General features: G+C 31.1%; 1 protein-coding gene across 7 annotated transcripts in view; it reads left to right on the top strand.

Moving 5' to 3' along the window:
• Window positions 1–17,800, top strand: part of LOC143076108 (small G protein signaling modulator 1-like) — a 68,116-nt gene that overhangs the window by 12,835 nt on the left and 37,481 nt on the right. For all 7 annotated transcript variants that reach the window (XM_076251759.1, XM_076251758.1, XM_076251756.1 and 4 more), the window contains exons 4-5: window positions 5,904–6,069; window positions 15,203–15,337. In XM_076251759.1, coding sequence (XP_076107874.1) covers window positions 5,904–6,069; window positions 15,203–15,337 — 301 coding nt within the window. The remainder of the gene's footprint in view (window positions 1–5,903; window positions 6,070–15,202; window positions 15,338–17,800) is intronic.

The raw sequence follows: 17,800 nt of genomic DNA, 5'->3' as shown, positions 1-17,800 counted from the left end.
AGATGGAAAAATAATGACTATGTGCCGTCACGAGACATTATTCGGGATGCAACAGCCGAATCGTAAGCAATAATGATCAACACAACCACAAGGGCATCTTAATAGTGATTTAAAAAATATCAAACTTCAGACTTTTGATATAAATTTGATGTATGGAGTCAGACTTTTGAAGTAACCTACAGTATTTTTGAACATTGAAATGTTATATTTTTGTTACATAAAAAATTGTGTTTTGCTTTCATTGCCCTTATTTTGGGGGTGAAATCCACAGAGTATCTTCATGTATTCAATATAGTATTTGTATCTTACTTTGGAATGATCGACACTTTGATATTTTGTAGAAATATTTTCAAAATGTACTGTTTTGTTAAAACAAACAAACTTACTTACTTTAATTAGTATTCAATCAACTTTGGACGTCTCAGTTTATTTAGAATCTTGAGGGACATGTACCAGGAATTATTGAATGTTTTTGTAGATTATTGTGTACTCTATAAGAAACCCAATCAGGTTTCTGTCAGAAACATACATCATTCAAACCACCCACAATCCCCTTCTTGACAGCACATTTCCAACTTCAAGATTTGGTTATGACATCTTTCAAGTGTTTTGTTGATGTAAGATTTTCTTGTTATTTATATTGTCAACAAACTTGTAATTCAACAATGATTAGAATTTTCCAGACAATTTCTTTATATACAAATTTAGAGAAAATATTATCTTGTGAGCTCAAATGCCACTTCAAATGGTAACATGCATGAATTTAGTTTTCTGGAATTTTACTGAATTTGATATATCTGTCATCATAGTCCATAAAAAATGTTCATATTTTTCCTGATTGCCATGCATTTGTATACTTTTATATTGATTTTCTTTTTTCAAGTAAGAATAATAATTGAATTATAGAATACTGATCTTTGATCATTGGATAAAGTATTTAACACATAATGGTTAAACTATGATTGAGATAAGTACAAATCTATATATTTTATTGCCAACCTTTTTGTGTAAAAGTTTGTCATTCAAGTTGGTGTAAATTTATAAATTATTTTTTTTTGGCCAAAAAAGGATTATTCATTACTCTGAAGAATATTACCATAGTCTGTTTAAATTGCTATATTTATGCCTGAGTTTTAATAAAAAAAAAAAGATTCTGGAGTAAATTTTCATGCATTTTGGATAACAAACCATTTGCTTTCCAAACATTGTGGTTGTGTCAAATGACTCAAATTGTCTGTGTGATACCCTAATGGGTGGTCAAGGTTGTTGAATACCCATAACAGTTGATGTATATTCAATGAGGACTGAAAGCAAGTTTTAAAGGGGTATTTTGGGATATATATATAATTCCTTCCAAAGATCATTGCATTTTAGTTCTCTGTGGGCACTCTGGGTTGTTGGACCAATAAAAAGGACAGGCACGGAATAGCATAATAGAGGGTTGGGAGGGGAATAAATGATTTAAGAATAATGCCCTTAAAAAATTAAGATTAGAGAATAATGGGCAAAAAAAATGAAGATTAGAGAAAAAAGGGGTTAATTTTTTGAAGATTAGAGAAAAAAAGGGTTTCTTTTTTGGAAATTAGAGAAAAAAGGGGTTAATTTTTTGAAGATTTTTAGAGAAAAAAGGGGTTTCTTTTTTGAAGATCAGAGAAAAAAGGGGTGAAAATTAAATGTTTACAGAATAAACAGACCCCCCCCATCCAGACCCTCATAATAGTACTGAAAGTGGCATTGAACACAAACAAATCAATGAATCAATCTTTGGTTAATTTGTTAAAGATCAACGAAATTAACCCTCGTTTACTTATTTTCTGAATACCTGTGTGCATGACCTTTGTTTCTGAGGAAGGATAATCCAGAAAAGGCTGTGATCAAACAGTCATTCATTAAGTTTCTCTTTGATATTATAATGTCCTTCAGAACATTCAAGCACTGCACTTACATCATTTTAAGGATTAATAAGTTGACTTCCTTGTCTAATTGAATAATTCTCCTTGAAATACAAAACCCCTGAAAATGTAGTATTTAAAAATTGGATATCTTTAATGTCTTTATATCCTTACATTTCATAGAATATAATTCTGATTGCTCTCAGCAGACGTCAAGGCGATAACATATTCATATTATTGGCAGAATATATAAATTGATTTTATATCGCACTCACGTCATTGTGACAATAATGATGTATTGTGCAATGTGGTGCTGGAAGCGTTTAAGTGATTACATCTGTGGCTTTCTCTATTTCACTAGGGTCTACATTCATATCTGGAATTAGTATTGATCCTGTAAATAAATAGGAAATGCAGAAATTTATTTTGGTTACATGGAGTTACAATATAAATCATGAAATACTGTTGCATATATCCATTCAGTTTTGCTCGTAGACTACAATTTAAATAAAATACCAAGGGGGTTTATTGGAATAATAACCAAAATTATTCCTTTGATTATTTTATAAATTTATATGGGAAATAGTTTTAATGCAGCATACAGCAACGACTGCACATATACCTGGCAAAATCATTTTTCCAGTAGACTACAGAGTTTAGTGTTATCATATTTGTTTTTCGATATTGTTTTGTACATAAATCAGTTCATAAAGTTTTTTTGTTTGAGTTGTACATTTATTATTATGGAGTCTTTTATTGCTCAATTGCTATGTGTTTAATGTTTTGCTCATAGTTGCTCAAGGTTGTACATTTACCTATAGTTGCTCACTTCTACATCATTTCGTCTCTGGGGAAGAGTTGTCTCCTCATATAGCAAATTGTCCACTTCCTTTTTGTATATGATTAACTTTATGTACAATTTTTCAACTATACATCTAAATAGTTTACATTTCAAAGCTGTTTAACCGTTTTTGTAATGAAAACAACTTTACCCTATTTTCATGCAACTGGTCAGTGGAATTCTTTTGTTTTCTTCTCAAAATCTATGTAAGAATTGTTTTATAATTCTATAATTATTGAAATGAAAATCAATCTGACAGGTAGAATCTTTCATTTTTTTTCAAATTATCCAATTTTGTTTTCAGAGCAATTTTAAAAAAAAATTAAAACTGTATATAAATCACAAGTCAATTAACTGTGAACTTCATTGTCTTCTCAAGATATCAATGCAAATCATCTTAAACATGATCTGCTTTTTGATGTACCTGGATAAGATTCAAATTTCAAATTGATGGAATTGATTTTCCCATAATTCCCTTTACTTATTTGGAGACTTTGACATAAAATACCATTAGTTATTGTCACTTGAGAAATCATAAAAAACAGTCTAACAACAGAAAACTCTTAAATGTTTAAGGTCCATGACATATACAATTTTCCTTAATCAAGAAATTATTCTTGGGGAAATGGTTAATAAATTTACCCAGAAACTAATATCTATTGTCTCATGAGACTGATTCCTGGTTGCGTCAAACCAAGATTATTGTCCTATAAATCTTCTTAGTCTATTTTTATGTAATTTTGATTGTATTGCCGACAAGGCTTTGAGAGCGCTGTTTCTGTTTTTGGTTTTTACGTATGTTGGGTATTGGGTTTTTAGACATAATTTGTAATATATCTTTATGGATATATATGTATTTGTCGTGGGTGTTTCTGAATAATAAATGATAACTTATACTTTTACAGTACAAAAATAACTTGTATAGATCATCATGCACTCTAAAAGATCAGCTGCTATTTTAGAACTGTTCATTATAACAGTACTTAAAGGTCATTTATTATTACCTACTAGACAACTCCTTAGAGAACATTTTGTGAAAGAAAGATTTCATTTCTGAATTAGTTGTCAAAATTATCATGTTCAAATAATTTTATGCTGATGCTGCAGGCAAGTGGGGCATTATGTGATACACTTATCCGCCTGTATGTCTGACATCCATTCTTATGTAGTCCAGAAATTGGTTTCTGTTCTTCAACCTTAGTTATGCCCCTTAAAAAGGAAAAATTGCTGATTTTTTTGTTTTCACTCTCTACCTTAAGTTTGCTTCAAACTCATACACATGCTTATTACCAGAAAACACAAATCAATTGTTAATTTTATTGGCGTCACTTTTTATCATTCTTGAGTTTTGTCCTTTTATAATGTTAATAGCAAGCAGGGGAATCACTTGTGGTCTATGGATACATTCTCCATTTATTCAATTTAAATTCTTATGATCCTGTTATAAAGAATAAGAGTGCTCTTAATCCAGTTTTTATGGTCAATCAATTCATTGAAAAGGTGATGTGGTATGTCATTATTGCCATTGTGAAAACTACCAACCAAAACAAGTTGATAAAATAGGTTTAAATGTATATTGATGCATTCTGCTCTTTAGTTGGGTTGTTGTCTTTTTGACATATTCACCATTTCCATTCTCAATTTTATAAATTAGTGAAAGATATATAAAACTGTCTGAGCTATTCCAAGTAAAAGATGTAATAGTGTTTCTTTACAACATAAATGACATAATTTCATACCAATTATTTAATCCTACTTTTTTAGCTCACCTGTCCCGAAGGGACAAGTGAGCTTATGCCATCACTTGGCGTCCGTCGTCGTCCGTCGTCTGTCGTCCGTCGTCCGTCGTCGTCTGTCGTCGTAAACTATTTCAAGAATCTTCTCCTCTGAAACTACTGGGCCAAATACTTTCAAACTTTAACTGAATGTTCCTTAGGGTATCTAATTTATAAATTGTATCCGAAGTTTTGATGTATCAACAAACATGGTCGCTATTGCTAAAAATAGAACATAGGGGTCAAATGCAGTTTTTGGCTTATAACTCAAAAACCAAAGCATTTAGAGCAAATATGACAGGGGTAATATTGTTTATCAGGTCAAGATCTATCTGCCCTGAAATTTTCAGATGAATCAGACAACCCGTTGTTGGGTTGCTGCCCCTGAATTGGTAATTTTAAGGAAATTTTGCTGTTTTTGGTTATTATCTTGAATATTATTATAGATAGAGATAAACTGTAAACAGGAATAATGTTCAGCAAAGTAAGATTTACAAATAAGTCAACATGACGGAAATGGTCAGTTGACCCCTTTAGGAGTTATTGCCCTTTATAGTCAATTTTTAACCATTTTTCGTAAATCTTAGTAATCTTTTACAAAAATCTTCTCCTCTGAAACTACAGGGCCAAATACTTCCAAACTTTAACTGAATGTTCCTTAGGGTATCTAGTTTGTAAATTGTATCCGAAGTTATGATCTATCAACAAACATGGTCGCCATTGCTAAAAATAGAACATAGGGGTCAAATGCAGTTTTTGGCTTATAACTCAAAAACCAAAGCATTTAGAGCAAATCTGACGTTGGGTAATATTGTTTATCAGGTCAATTTCTATCTGCCCTGAAATTTTCAGATGAATCAGACAACCTGTTGTTGGGTTGCTGCCCCTGAATTGATAATTTTAAGGAAATTTTGCTGTTTTTGTTTATTATCTTGAATATAATTATAGATAGAAATAAACTGTAAACAGCAATAATGTTCAGCAAAGTAAGATCTTCAATTAAGTCAATTTGACCAAAATTGTCAATTGACCCCTTAAGGAGTTATTGCCCTTTAAAGACTTTTTTCACAATTTGTTCATCATGTTGACTTACTTTAAAAAATCTTCTCCTTTGAAACTGCTGTATCAATTTCAGCCAAACTTAGGCTAAATGAGTTTCAGAGTATCTAGTATAAATTTTATATTTTATTTCCTTGTATGTCAAGAAACATAGCTCCTATGGCTAAAATAGAACATAGGAGAAAATGATTATTTTTTTTGGCTTTTGAAGAAAATAGGACGATCCAAAAAACATTTAAATAAATTGAAAAGCCAAAATAATCATTGATGAGAGATTTAACCAAAAGAATTAAGGTGAGCGATTCAGGCTCTTGAGAGCCTCTTGTTCTCTTACAGGTGCTGTAGAAGCCTGTCTGCTCCATGGACTTAGAAAGCGTGCTTTGGGCCTGTTTAAATTGAGTACTACAACAGCACTGCTCCAGAAACTCTCTAAAAGTTGTGAACCTGCTGCACACGTTCTTAAAGCATCTGAAAATATTGAATTGGCAATAGAACAGAACAAGTAAGATTTTTTTTTTACACATCATTGACTGCAGATCCAGAGAAGGAGAGGTTGGATTAGGTCAGTGTTGAAGCCTTCTTTTCAAAAACATTTTCAACATTAAAAAAAAAAGCTGTAAAAAAATTCATAGAATCACTTCATTTACATGCTGAACCCATAGAAGGATGAATGTAGAAGCTCTTTTTAGAAAAAAAAAAGATGAGTCTATTTGTTCCTGGAATATACTGCAGCTTGGATAAGATGTATGCATAGATAGTTTTTATAACTACACTACCAATTTGACAAAGTGTTTTACTTTTGCAGTTGTTGCTGACTATATATCAAATATTATATATATATGTGTGTGTGTATCTGGCTCTTTTGGAAAAAAGTAAAATCACAAAAATACTGAACTTAGAGGAAAATCAGTTCGGAAAGTCCATAATCACATGGCAAAATCAAATAACAAAACGCATCAAAAATGAATGGAAAGAACTGAGCTGTCATATTCCTGACTTGGTACAGGCGTTTTCAGATGTAGAAAATGGTGGAAATTCCATGATTAAGCAAATCTTTTGAATCTAGTTTAAATGTAGTGACGCACTGACATATATTGGAAATATCCCACATTTCTTTTATTCACATTGAACATGGAATGAATATGGCGTTAGCTGGTGTGATGTATTAATTAAAGCTCATTGAGAAGGTGTCTTCTCAGTTATAGCACATGTCTATACCATGTTTGATTGAACTTCACAGCAGAAATAGAACTCAATCACAATTCTATTGATTGGAGGGAAGGGTAATTAAGAGGACAGTATGTAGAACCCTGTTCCTGATATGTCGATTAATTCATATTAATTACACAGGTGAAATGTATTATGGGAGATTTAATCAATTTTAACCCAATATTCAAAGGAACTATCATGAAACAGGATTTTAAACTTCCATCCGGCGTGGGTGATTGAGGTATACAGCAAAACGGAAATTGAAATTTTTGCAATTTCAAATACGTAACCAGTTTACCTTTTACGTTTTACTTGTCCCTGACTCTTTTTTCCTATTATAGATGAAGTGAAAAGTAAAGAATTGTTTTAATTCTCAATGTTTCTTTTTTCATGACCATCATGACCACGAGATTTGTTAAAAAAAACCCTTCTTTGTCAACAAATTATATAAAGGTTGCTATGCTTAACTTAAGTGACTAAGGATTATGCCATCTTGTTTGAAAGTATGACAACACTGAGGTTGTGAGTTCAAACAACTCTCTTCGTTGCGGGGGCACTCGACACCAATCTTAATTGACTAGGATTGTCAGTTTTCCTATTGAAGTGCGGTGACTTTCTCTGGGCACTCTTAGCTTTCTTCACCACTAAAAACTGGCTGCCATGAAAAAACCTAAATGCAGTGCTTAAAAGTGGCGTTAAAACACCAAAAATAAAAAAATCATTTACAGTATGATACAGATTTCCATATGCATGTCACATAAAACATGTTTCTTGAATAATCTTCATCAGGTTACCTCTTGAGATCAAAAGCTTGCAAAGCCAAAAACATGAAATCTAAGAGAGTGTACAAACCAAAATGGCTGTATCATGAATATCATTTAATCAAGACAGCAAATACTGTCTGAGGTCAATCCCTGAGGGAGTTGCAACCTTGATTAATTGTTCTTTTCTGACCTGGTATAATGTTATATAAAAAATCTGCTTCTGTGTTACAAGAATATCTTGACCTCAATGGTATTTGTTATACTATCGCCTTAATCGAGTGCTGGTATGTTACGTGATATGGTTAAATGTTTTTGTCGACTACTTGACGATACATTGATTTATCTGTCTGCACATGCATAGAAACTGTAAGATTCCTTTTAAAGCAGTGGATTGATTTCAGTTACCTTTCAAAGATGCTTACAATGTGGTTTTATCTTTTGATCTAAATGAATAGGGTTTCCCATAGCAAATAAATGACTTTGCTATTCAAGGTGGGACAATTACAGTACAGTGAGATAACTCTGTAAAAATCAGCTGAACGTTTTAAAGATGTTCAATTGATAAGAAAATATAAAGCTTCTCAATGATCAAAATTAGTGTTTTCCAAACTGCTATATATCCAAGGAAAATTTCCCAATAAAGTGTGATTCAAGTTTTCTGAATTTTTTATATTTTTGTCAAATGGTCGCATTTAATATTTTGTTTGAATTTTTTAAAAATTAAACTAGCCAAATTAATTTTAATCAAGGCGTTTAGTACCACCAGGCACCTTAAACAAAGTAAGTTTTTGGTCCTGTTTCTGCATCAGTGAGTCTACTCAAGGATGTTCGCTAGTTATGTTTTGGGATTTTTGTCAGATTTTTTCAGAATACTCAGGTTTTATCCATTTGAATGCCTTAAAAAATTTGCCCTTTGACCCCATTTTACTTTTTATTAAACTTTTATATGTATAATTATAAGCCATCTGTAAAAGTCTTTGTTATTCTTTTAACAGTTTTTGAGAACTTAAACATGTCAATGATAAAGCTAAGCAAAATCAAGAGAGAGTTACATTTTCCCGCCAAAATTTCAAAGACTGATATCTCAAAAACATAGTGAGTAGCAAACTTCCTTAAACCACTTACTGGGATATTTTAATTTTCAGCCAATCTGTGGTTTAGCTTATTAGAATCTGAATCTCTCATTTTGATTTTATTGAAATTATAAATGGTATATACATAGCAGAACACAGAATTTGTCATTAATTTAAACAAAAATGATGAAGTGTTGAATGAATTTTGAGCTTTGATCTCAAATGTTTTTGTTAGATTCAGATTGATATAATGATGGATCAGTAACCCTGGATCTTATTAATACAAATACTCATTATATAGAACTGCCCATAAAATGATACAAGTTTTTGTGTTTTTTTTTATAATTTATTTTTTTCTTCATGAATTTACAAGTATCAACATATATTTATCTTGTGGCACAATAAGCAAGCAAATGAAATAAGGAAATAAGCATGATAAGCATTCTATGAACTAACACTTAGAAATCTATGGATTAAGTATAGTAATAATATTTTCATTAATATAGTAATAGTAGTGCAAGATATATATGAGCATACATACGGTATGGTATTTATAACAGCTGTAAACAAGTAAATTCAAATGCTAATATACATACATGTTTAGATTTAACTAATGACCTAAAGCCCAGGGATTCCAGTACAAGTTGTGTTCTTCCACACTTAAATACTTAAAAATGTACACAAATTACAATTAACAAGCTTCGTTTTAAAAAGTTATTAAAAACATTTGTCCCCAAAATATAATGAATAATCCTATATTGAAAACAACATAACCTAGTGATTTTTGAAACCTTGGTAACACACAAGTGTATTTTTTTCTAATTTTCTACAACTATTTTAAGAATACCTTCCCATTTTTTCCTGCTACAAAATCTGTAGGTAGCATTCCTTGATTTAAAATAGTATACATGTCCTTTGAGCCCTTTTCAGACTTGCAGAAAATATTAATGTTAAAAAGTATAATAGCCTGATGTTTTTTTTCTCTTTCAGTGTTGATTCCAATGTCTTGTAGCCACTTTTTTAGTGCTAATATAAGTCCATATTAAAAACTGTAGAAACATGGGTTTGAAATTATGCATAATATAAAAATTTTCATACGTTAATATATTTCCATGTTCATCTAACAGGTCATTTACAGTCCATACCCCATGATGTGCCCAATTTTTATAGTAAACGCTTGGATCTTATTAATACAAATACTCATTATATATTAGAACTGCCCATAAAATGATAAAAGTTTAATTGTCTATAGTTTGTGTACGAACACCTTATATGATACAGTTTCTGGCAATGCTTGTTAATAATTAGCCCTTTAGAGCAATGTTAATCTGCACATTGTCTATTTTTATTAACCGGATTTTTGTGACAAAAATGTCGGTTATTGATTTGGGGATTACGGCGGGCAGGCTGGCGGGCGGGCAGGCGGCAATCAAATGTTGTCCGTGGATTAACTCATGAACCGTTCAACCAAAGCTTTTAAAATTTTAATATGTTGTTACTGACAACTAAATGAAGGTCAAGTTCAATAATGACGATTTTGACTTTTACCGTTCAGGAGTTATGGTTCTTGAAAGATTGAAAAATGGTTTTTCCAGTCGTGTCCGTGCATTTACGCATGAACTGTTCTACCAAAGCTTCCCAAATTTTAATATGTTGTTACTGATGACAAAATGGAGGTTAAGTTCAATAATGACGATTTTGACTTTTACCGTTCAGGAGTTATGGTTCTTGAAAGATTGAAAAATGAAGTTTCCAGTCGTGTCAGTGTATTTACACATGAACTGTTCTACCAAAGCTTCCCAAATTTTAATATGTTGTTACTGATGACAAAATGGAGGTCAAGTTCAATAATGACGATTTTGACTTTTACCGTTCAGGAGTTATGGTTCTTGAAAGATTGAAAAATGGTGTTTCCAGTCGTGTCCGTGCATTTTCTCATGAACCATTCAACCAAAGCTTTTGAAATTTTTATATGTTGTTACTGATGACAAAATAGAGGTCAAGTTCAATAATGACGATTTTGACTTTTACCGTTCAGGAGTTATGGTTCTTGAAAGATCGTAAAATGGCGTTTCCATTCACTTTATTGCATTTACTCATGAACCATTCAATCTAAGCTTTTCAAATTTTAACATGTTGATACTGATGACAAAATGGAGGTCAAATTTGATATTGACGATTTTCACTTTCACCATTCATCAATAATGGTTTTTGTGCCAGGACACAAATAAATGTTAATAAATCCGGTTTGCTGTCGTTGTGACAGCCTCTTGTATTATACTGTAGTCATATGGTACTGGTTTGTAACTTTTCTCAAAAGCCTATGGTATTGTCTTAAAAGCTGATGGGATTGTTCATAAAAGTCATTTATGTTAGTGAGTTAACCCAGAAAACAAAATAAAACCTTTTCCATAATAAAAGTTTATTGATGGACAAATAAGTTCAATGAAATACTGCATGTGCTTTCTTTTATTTTCTTTAATACAATTTTTTGTGGGTAGAGGAACAACTGTGTTTTTCTGGATCTTTGATTCCTTGGTTTTGCATACACCCTCAATTGTGCTTTGTGAAGCATATGAATTTGTGGTTTACATATGGACCTGCAAAATCCACAAAATTTGGTATCCCATGAACAATATTGAACCGGAACTTATTTTTTTCCCTTCTAAATGTGCTACTGTATAAATATAAAAATCAGATGTGATTTGATTGCCAATAAGACAACTCTCAAATGAAGTAGAAGGTTACATTTTAGTTTCTTATTTCTTCTTCCTGTTAGTTAATATGTATAGTAGTCTGGTACTGTTAATTCCTTTGAGTGTAAATATTACTATTAATTTTGTTGTTTTGATTCTTATAAGTTTGAAGAAATTTACAGCCATCTAGTACATTATATTCCTTTGAGGTTATGGCAAAATTACAATCGTGTTCTCATTTCTCTTCCTGTTTAATAGCAAGGTGAAGGGCATTTGTCCCTTTCTACAAACAGTTTTCATTGTTGGACACAGAATGGCCTTTGCTAATTCTGCGATGTTTATGATATGCTGTTCATATCTACAGTTTTCATTTTTGGACACACTGAATGGCCTTTAGCTAATTCTGCGATGTTTATGATATGCTGTTCATATCTACAGTTTTCATTTTTGGACACACTGAATGGCCTTTAGCTAATTCTGCGATGTTTATGATATGCTGTTCATATCTACACATCCCACGTATTGTGTAAGGATATTGAACTTGGCATTTGAAGATCTGTCATTGAATTAATCTGTGGCTGTTTTGTTGATCTGTCCTATGAATAAATGAAGATGGTCCCAAGTGATACCTTCTCTTGTTATAATCATCAATACTTCTTTCTGCAATTTACGTCTAAATAAAATTAAAGAGATGGGGTATGATTGCCAATGAGACATTGCACTATCTGCAAAAGTTCAAATAAAGTCACTTAGTGGATGTAAGCAACTATAAGCAACTGCACAGCCTTTAACAATGAGAAATACCCATGCTATATTCCTAATTTAACTCTAGTGGTTGTAATTATCACTGAATTTCAGTTTATTTTTGAAATCTTTTAGAATTAAGTTGTACAAATAGTTATCAAAGGTACCAGGATTATAATTTAGTACGCCAGACGCGCGTTTCGTCTACATAAGACTCATCAGTGACGCTCAAATCAAAATATTTATAAAGCCAAACAAGTACAAAGTTGAAGAGCATTGAGGATCCAAAATTCCAAAACGTTGTGCCAAATACGGCTTAGGTAATCAATGCCTGGGACAAGAAAATCCTTAGTTTTTCGAAAAATTCAAAGTTTTGTAAACAGGAAATTTAACGTTTTAAGGGCGTATATAATATAGTTTTGATTCCAAGTGATTTATGACGAAAATTTACATACAAGCTATTTTGATTTCTTGGACATTTCTATCTATTTGGACAGACATTTATTTGGTTTCAAAAGATAAATGCCAGGGGATTTTTTTGTAAAAGCTTATGGAATATCTCCTTTTGCATAGGTATATACAAGTATGGTTTTATTAGTGCAAAAATGCATCTTTCCCGATATTACGCACTTTGATGCCTCAAAAAATAACATTTTACATTAGCAATGTCATTATCTTTCCTGTAATTATATTGGAAAGGGATTTCAATTTTGTTTTATGATTTGGCATTGGCCAATTTTAGATATGTGGTAAGATTGTCTAACTACGCAATCAAATTGAAATTGACAATGTGCTACAAATATGATTTCCTAACATTTATTTATCATGGTTGCTACGCTTTCATGATTGACGTTTTTGCATTCACAAATCAATAACATTTAATTTATAACAAGAAAACAGATAAACAACAGAAACGTCAGATGTTTTATAAAAAAGTAAACAAGCGCCTACAATATGAAAGTTGTGGTTGTGTTAACCTTCGTCAGTTTATCTGTTATCATTCTTAACTAAATATGGTAGATGGAATTTTCACAATATTTTCTGTTTGTTTAAAGTCTTTAAAAAAAAAACTTAAGTAATATTTCTCTTTCTTATGTTCATGATGTTTAAACAACTATTATTTGATAAATGTAAACAGTGCATACCAGGAAAACTTAGCTTCAGGGTTCTCTTGGATTCTATAAATTTGCTTCAATTGATTATGGCTCGGGTGGTATTTTTTGTTATTTGTGTTTTTTTTTTAATTTTAAATGAACTTCATATTTTATTTTGCGACTTTAATTTTTTTCATGACTGCATGCAGGTCATATCAAAAGTGGATATATAGATAAGAAAAAATGTTTTGAAAAATTGTGAATGATTAACCAAAGCAAATAATAAGAAAATAAAAAGGTGAAAATTGTGTGGTGTAATTTAACACATTGTTATCTGTATTCTAACTATGAAGCATTAAAGGTTGCTCATTTACACTTTGCTGTTAATTGTTATGATATTTTTTTATATGTCAGACAGTTACACACGATTCCTTATAAATGATTTAGCATTTCTGAGTGTAATACAGTTTCATAACCTTTCATTTGCTTTGGTCCAAATATTGACCACGTTTATTGGCATTTATCTTTTCATAAATGAATTATGACTCTTTAGTTACTATGGTTACATAACTCATGATAACTATGATCACATTGTGACATATAAAGGACTTTCATTCAGAAGTTTAAAGATTTTATTTGTTTTAGAAAAATCATAGAATTTTACTAACTTGAACTTTAAATATAGCTCTGTTATGTTGACCGCTGTTTGTTGGCATTTATTTTTTCATAAGTGAATTATGATTCTTTTGGTAGCTATGGTTACATAATTATAATCAAGCTTGGCATTTATGTGACTTTCATTCAGCTATTGTTTAAAGGTCATATTGTTTTAGAAAAACAAAAATTTTCACTAACTTATTAATTGAAATCAGTATTAAACAATACAAATTTAGCTCTGTAATATTAACCACTGTTTATTGGCATTTATTTTTTCATAAATGAATTATGATTATTTTGGTTTATTATTTTATTAGTAGTAAATACAGATAAATTGTATGTGTAATACAATCAATGGCAAGCGTGCTGTATCAGCCACCCGTGATGACATGTATATCAGCACGGTTGCAAAAGCTTTATCACACGTTTAATCTGTATGACGTCACATCATCGATTGCAGTCACTGTTGCAAAGGCTTTATCAAATCCCTAATCTGTATGACGTCATGTCAAACCTATAATCTGTATGCGTCATTTCAAACCTCCTTATCTGTATGACCTCATGTTACATAAAAAACATCTACTCGAGGTATATGTATATAATAAAGTGTATATGATATGGCTTTTTCAATATCACACACCATATCAATCCGCAACCAATATAATCCCTTAAACAGAGCTCTTGGGATTAATTGGTGTCTCGGGTTGATACGGATGCGATATTGAAAAAGCCATATGATATTCTTTATATAGCTTATAATGATATTGGTTATATAACTGTAATGACTATGAGTCTTTATGTGACTTTCAAACATTATATTCAGCTATATTTAAAAGGTTATATTTATTTCAGATTTTCACTATCTTATTAATTAAACTCTTAACAATCAGAAAGAATACAAATTTAGATCTTTTAAAAAACTTTAGATATTTACTGACTTGAAATCTTGAATTGTTAGTGTGGTACATGCAATTTAGCTGTGTTTACTGAGACTATAATTGTCATGATATATAGAATTGAAAAAGAAGGGTCCTTAGGTCTCTGTATCAGTTATAGCTTACACAGGAATGACTTAACCAGTGTTAACCCTTAATCTAACCAATAATTGATCCTCAAGAAAAGAAAATGGCAAATTTATAAGTAAAATGAACATTAACATAAATAATTGGATTCACCTGAATATCCATGAAATATTTGCCACTGGATGTGAAATTAACAGCAATTATATTGCATATATTATGATGGAACCTTTGAATATTATACTTATCTGGTAGTATTTTATATAATTCTCCTACTTTTCCATTAAAAGCTCATTCTATTGTATCTTTACAGAACCAAAACATCAATGACTTTATACATGTACTAATATGAAAATACATTTCTTGTTTTCTGTTTCAGGAAGAGCATTGATTCCAACAAGAACCAGACAAGGAAACCTCCAAGAAGTTTGAATCCTAGGTATTTATGGATAAGACTGTCTGTATTTGAAAAGCAACTGGCCAAGATTCTGGATCATTTAGTTCAACATCACAGGTAATAAAAACTATTTGATTATTTTCATTATTACAGTCAAACCTATATATTTACTATATATAAAGAATGCTGACCTTAAAAGATGATGACTTTTTGAATGAGGGTCAAAATGCATTTAGGTATTACTACAGTCGGACAAGAGGAGGGTGAACTGACATACAACATTTGTATTAGTTTTCGAATACTTGACATCACTGAAGAGACATTAATTGTTGAAATGCATATCTGGTGCATAAGAATTGGTACTGTTAATGTTATTTAAGATTCAGTCTGTTTGTGTCACATTTGAATTATCTGTGATTATTGTTTCTTTTTAAGCCTTGGATAGTTTTTGTCAAACTGGGCTGAATTTTTTTAAAACTTGGACAAGCTTCCTCATAATCAAAAGACAGTATATGGAGCCATTTAAAAAAAAAAAAAAATGTATTATTAAAAGGGACTTAGTTATTGGCAGAAATCATGTAGATACAGTTTATACCTGATCAAAACAGTTATTTTTTACTTCCTTTTTTCAAAAATGGTATCACTCTTTTTGAAAACCAATTTAATTTTTTTTTTTTAATTTCATCATTTGAATTTAAATCATTAAAATGTTTTATCTTCTAATCTTTTTTTGAAACCGGAAGCAGAATCCCCATAAGATCCATTAGTCTCATAAACCAAGTTCAATTTAATGAATTATTTTCAAAATTGAACGAAAACAACATTTCTCTTAATTCAAACTAAGCCACAGTAGACTTTATTATCTATTTTTGGAAAGATTTTTGTCATCTGATTAATCCATTTTGAAATTCTAATCTCAATTTTACACCAAAAAAAAGAATAAAATTTTCACCGGTATTAGATTACTTTCTGATATACAGAGTTATGGTTTATGAGAGAGCATATTGATTTTTTGTGACGTGATCACCGAATTGTCTGAATTTTAGGGTAGTGCATTAAATCTCTTACATAAGTGACAAGCTGCAATTACAGGGGAAAGATGCAATTACACACGACAGAACTGCAATCAAAGACCAATTTACTTTCTGTAATGTCAAAACATTTTATGATCACATTTTCTCAGCAATTTGCTCTATGATTTATATTTTTGTGTCATGCAAAATTAATATTTAGTGTCTCCCACTTAAATGGCCACATGATGATGTATGAATATGCAATATTGTCAATATATTCAAGTTTTTGTCTGGGATCAAACTAACCACTATGAGTATGGTAGACTGCTAAATTCAGTGTTCCTTAGAGTTTTTCAATTTTCTTCTTCAAGCACTTCCAATTATGTACTATAAAATGAAGAAATCATAAATTCTCTAGAGGTATAAACTTTAAAGATAAAAATCAAAGAAAAAAAGAAAAAAATTATTAATGATCCGATAGCAAACTTCCAACTACAAATGAACTATTAAAAAGAAATATCTAGTAGAGTTGAACATACTGTCATCAACACATATCTACAGCACACTGATTCATTTTGATAAAAATTGAGAACGGTAATAGGGAAAAGGTCAAAGAGACATTAACCTGACCAAAGAGCAGAAAACAGCCCTGTGCCACCAATTGGTCTTCAACATAGCAAGAAAATCCTGCACCCCAAGGAAGGCTTCTTATGATAACTAAGAAAAAACAACAACTTACAGATAATTGAAATATTATTTTGACAGAGAAGGTTAAATATATCAGTCAGAACAACTCTGTTTGAGTCTTATTAATGGTGAAGGCTGGTGTCTATAAATTAATATATCTTGAAAAAAACCATTAAGAAAAACTTATATAGATATTCTGGCCAGAGAAAGTGATTGTTTCCTGTCAGAAATATTTTTCCGAGACTAGACGTCCATTTCCGCATACTTGGTTATAAAGTGACCATTAATGAAACCTTATCGCATTCCTTTAAAAAATGACACTTTCATTAGCGTGAATGGAAGTTGATTGTTTAAAGTACAGCTAGAAATCTGTACCACACAATACCCTTCAATGTACTATATTGTATATGTGAAACAGGGTAAATTGCTTGATTTGAGCTTAGCTGTTTTGTACGTATAATAAACAAGTTTAGTAGTAAATTGATTTCCTTTATCTACTAATCTTGTTTATGTATATGTCTTCTATTGTTTCTACTTCCAAACAACATTGGTTTTTATGCCCCATTTATGGGCATTATACTTTTCTGGTTTGTGCATCCGTTTGTCCGTCCATCCGTCCGTTCGACTGTTGTACCATCAATTCATTCATCTGTTTGTCTCTTTGTCTGTTTGTCTCTCCTCAGGTTAAAATTTTTTGGTAGTTTTTGATGAAGTTGAAGTCCAATCGACTTTAAACTTAGTACACATGATATGCACTGTCCACTGAACATAGAAAATGATAGTGTGGATGAGGCATCCTTGTCCTGGGGACACATTCTTGTTTTTTTTTAGTATCAAAATCTAAATCATGTGTTCATTGTTGGCAGTGAAATGATCTGTG

Source organism: Mytilus galloprovincialis, chromosome 5, assembly GCF_965363235.1.
Source record: "Mytilus galloprovincialis chromosome 5, xbMytGall1.hap1.1, whole genome shotgun sequence".
In the NCBI taxonomy this organism is placed as follows: Eukaryota; Metazoa; Mollusca; class Bivalvia; order Mytilida; family Mytilidae; genus Mytilus; species Mytilus galloprovincialis.
Note: the sequence above shows the minus strand (reverse complement) of the source record. Positions and strands in the feature narration are given on the sequence as shown.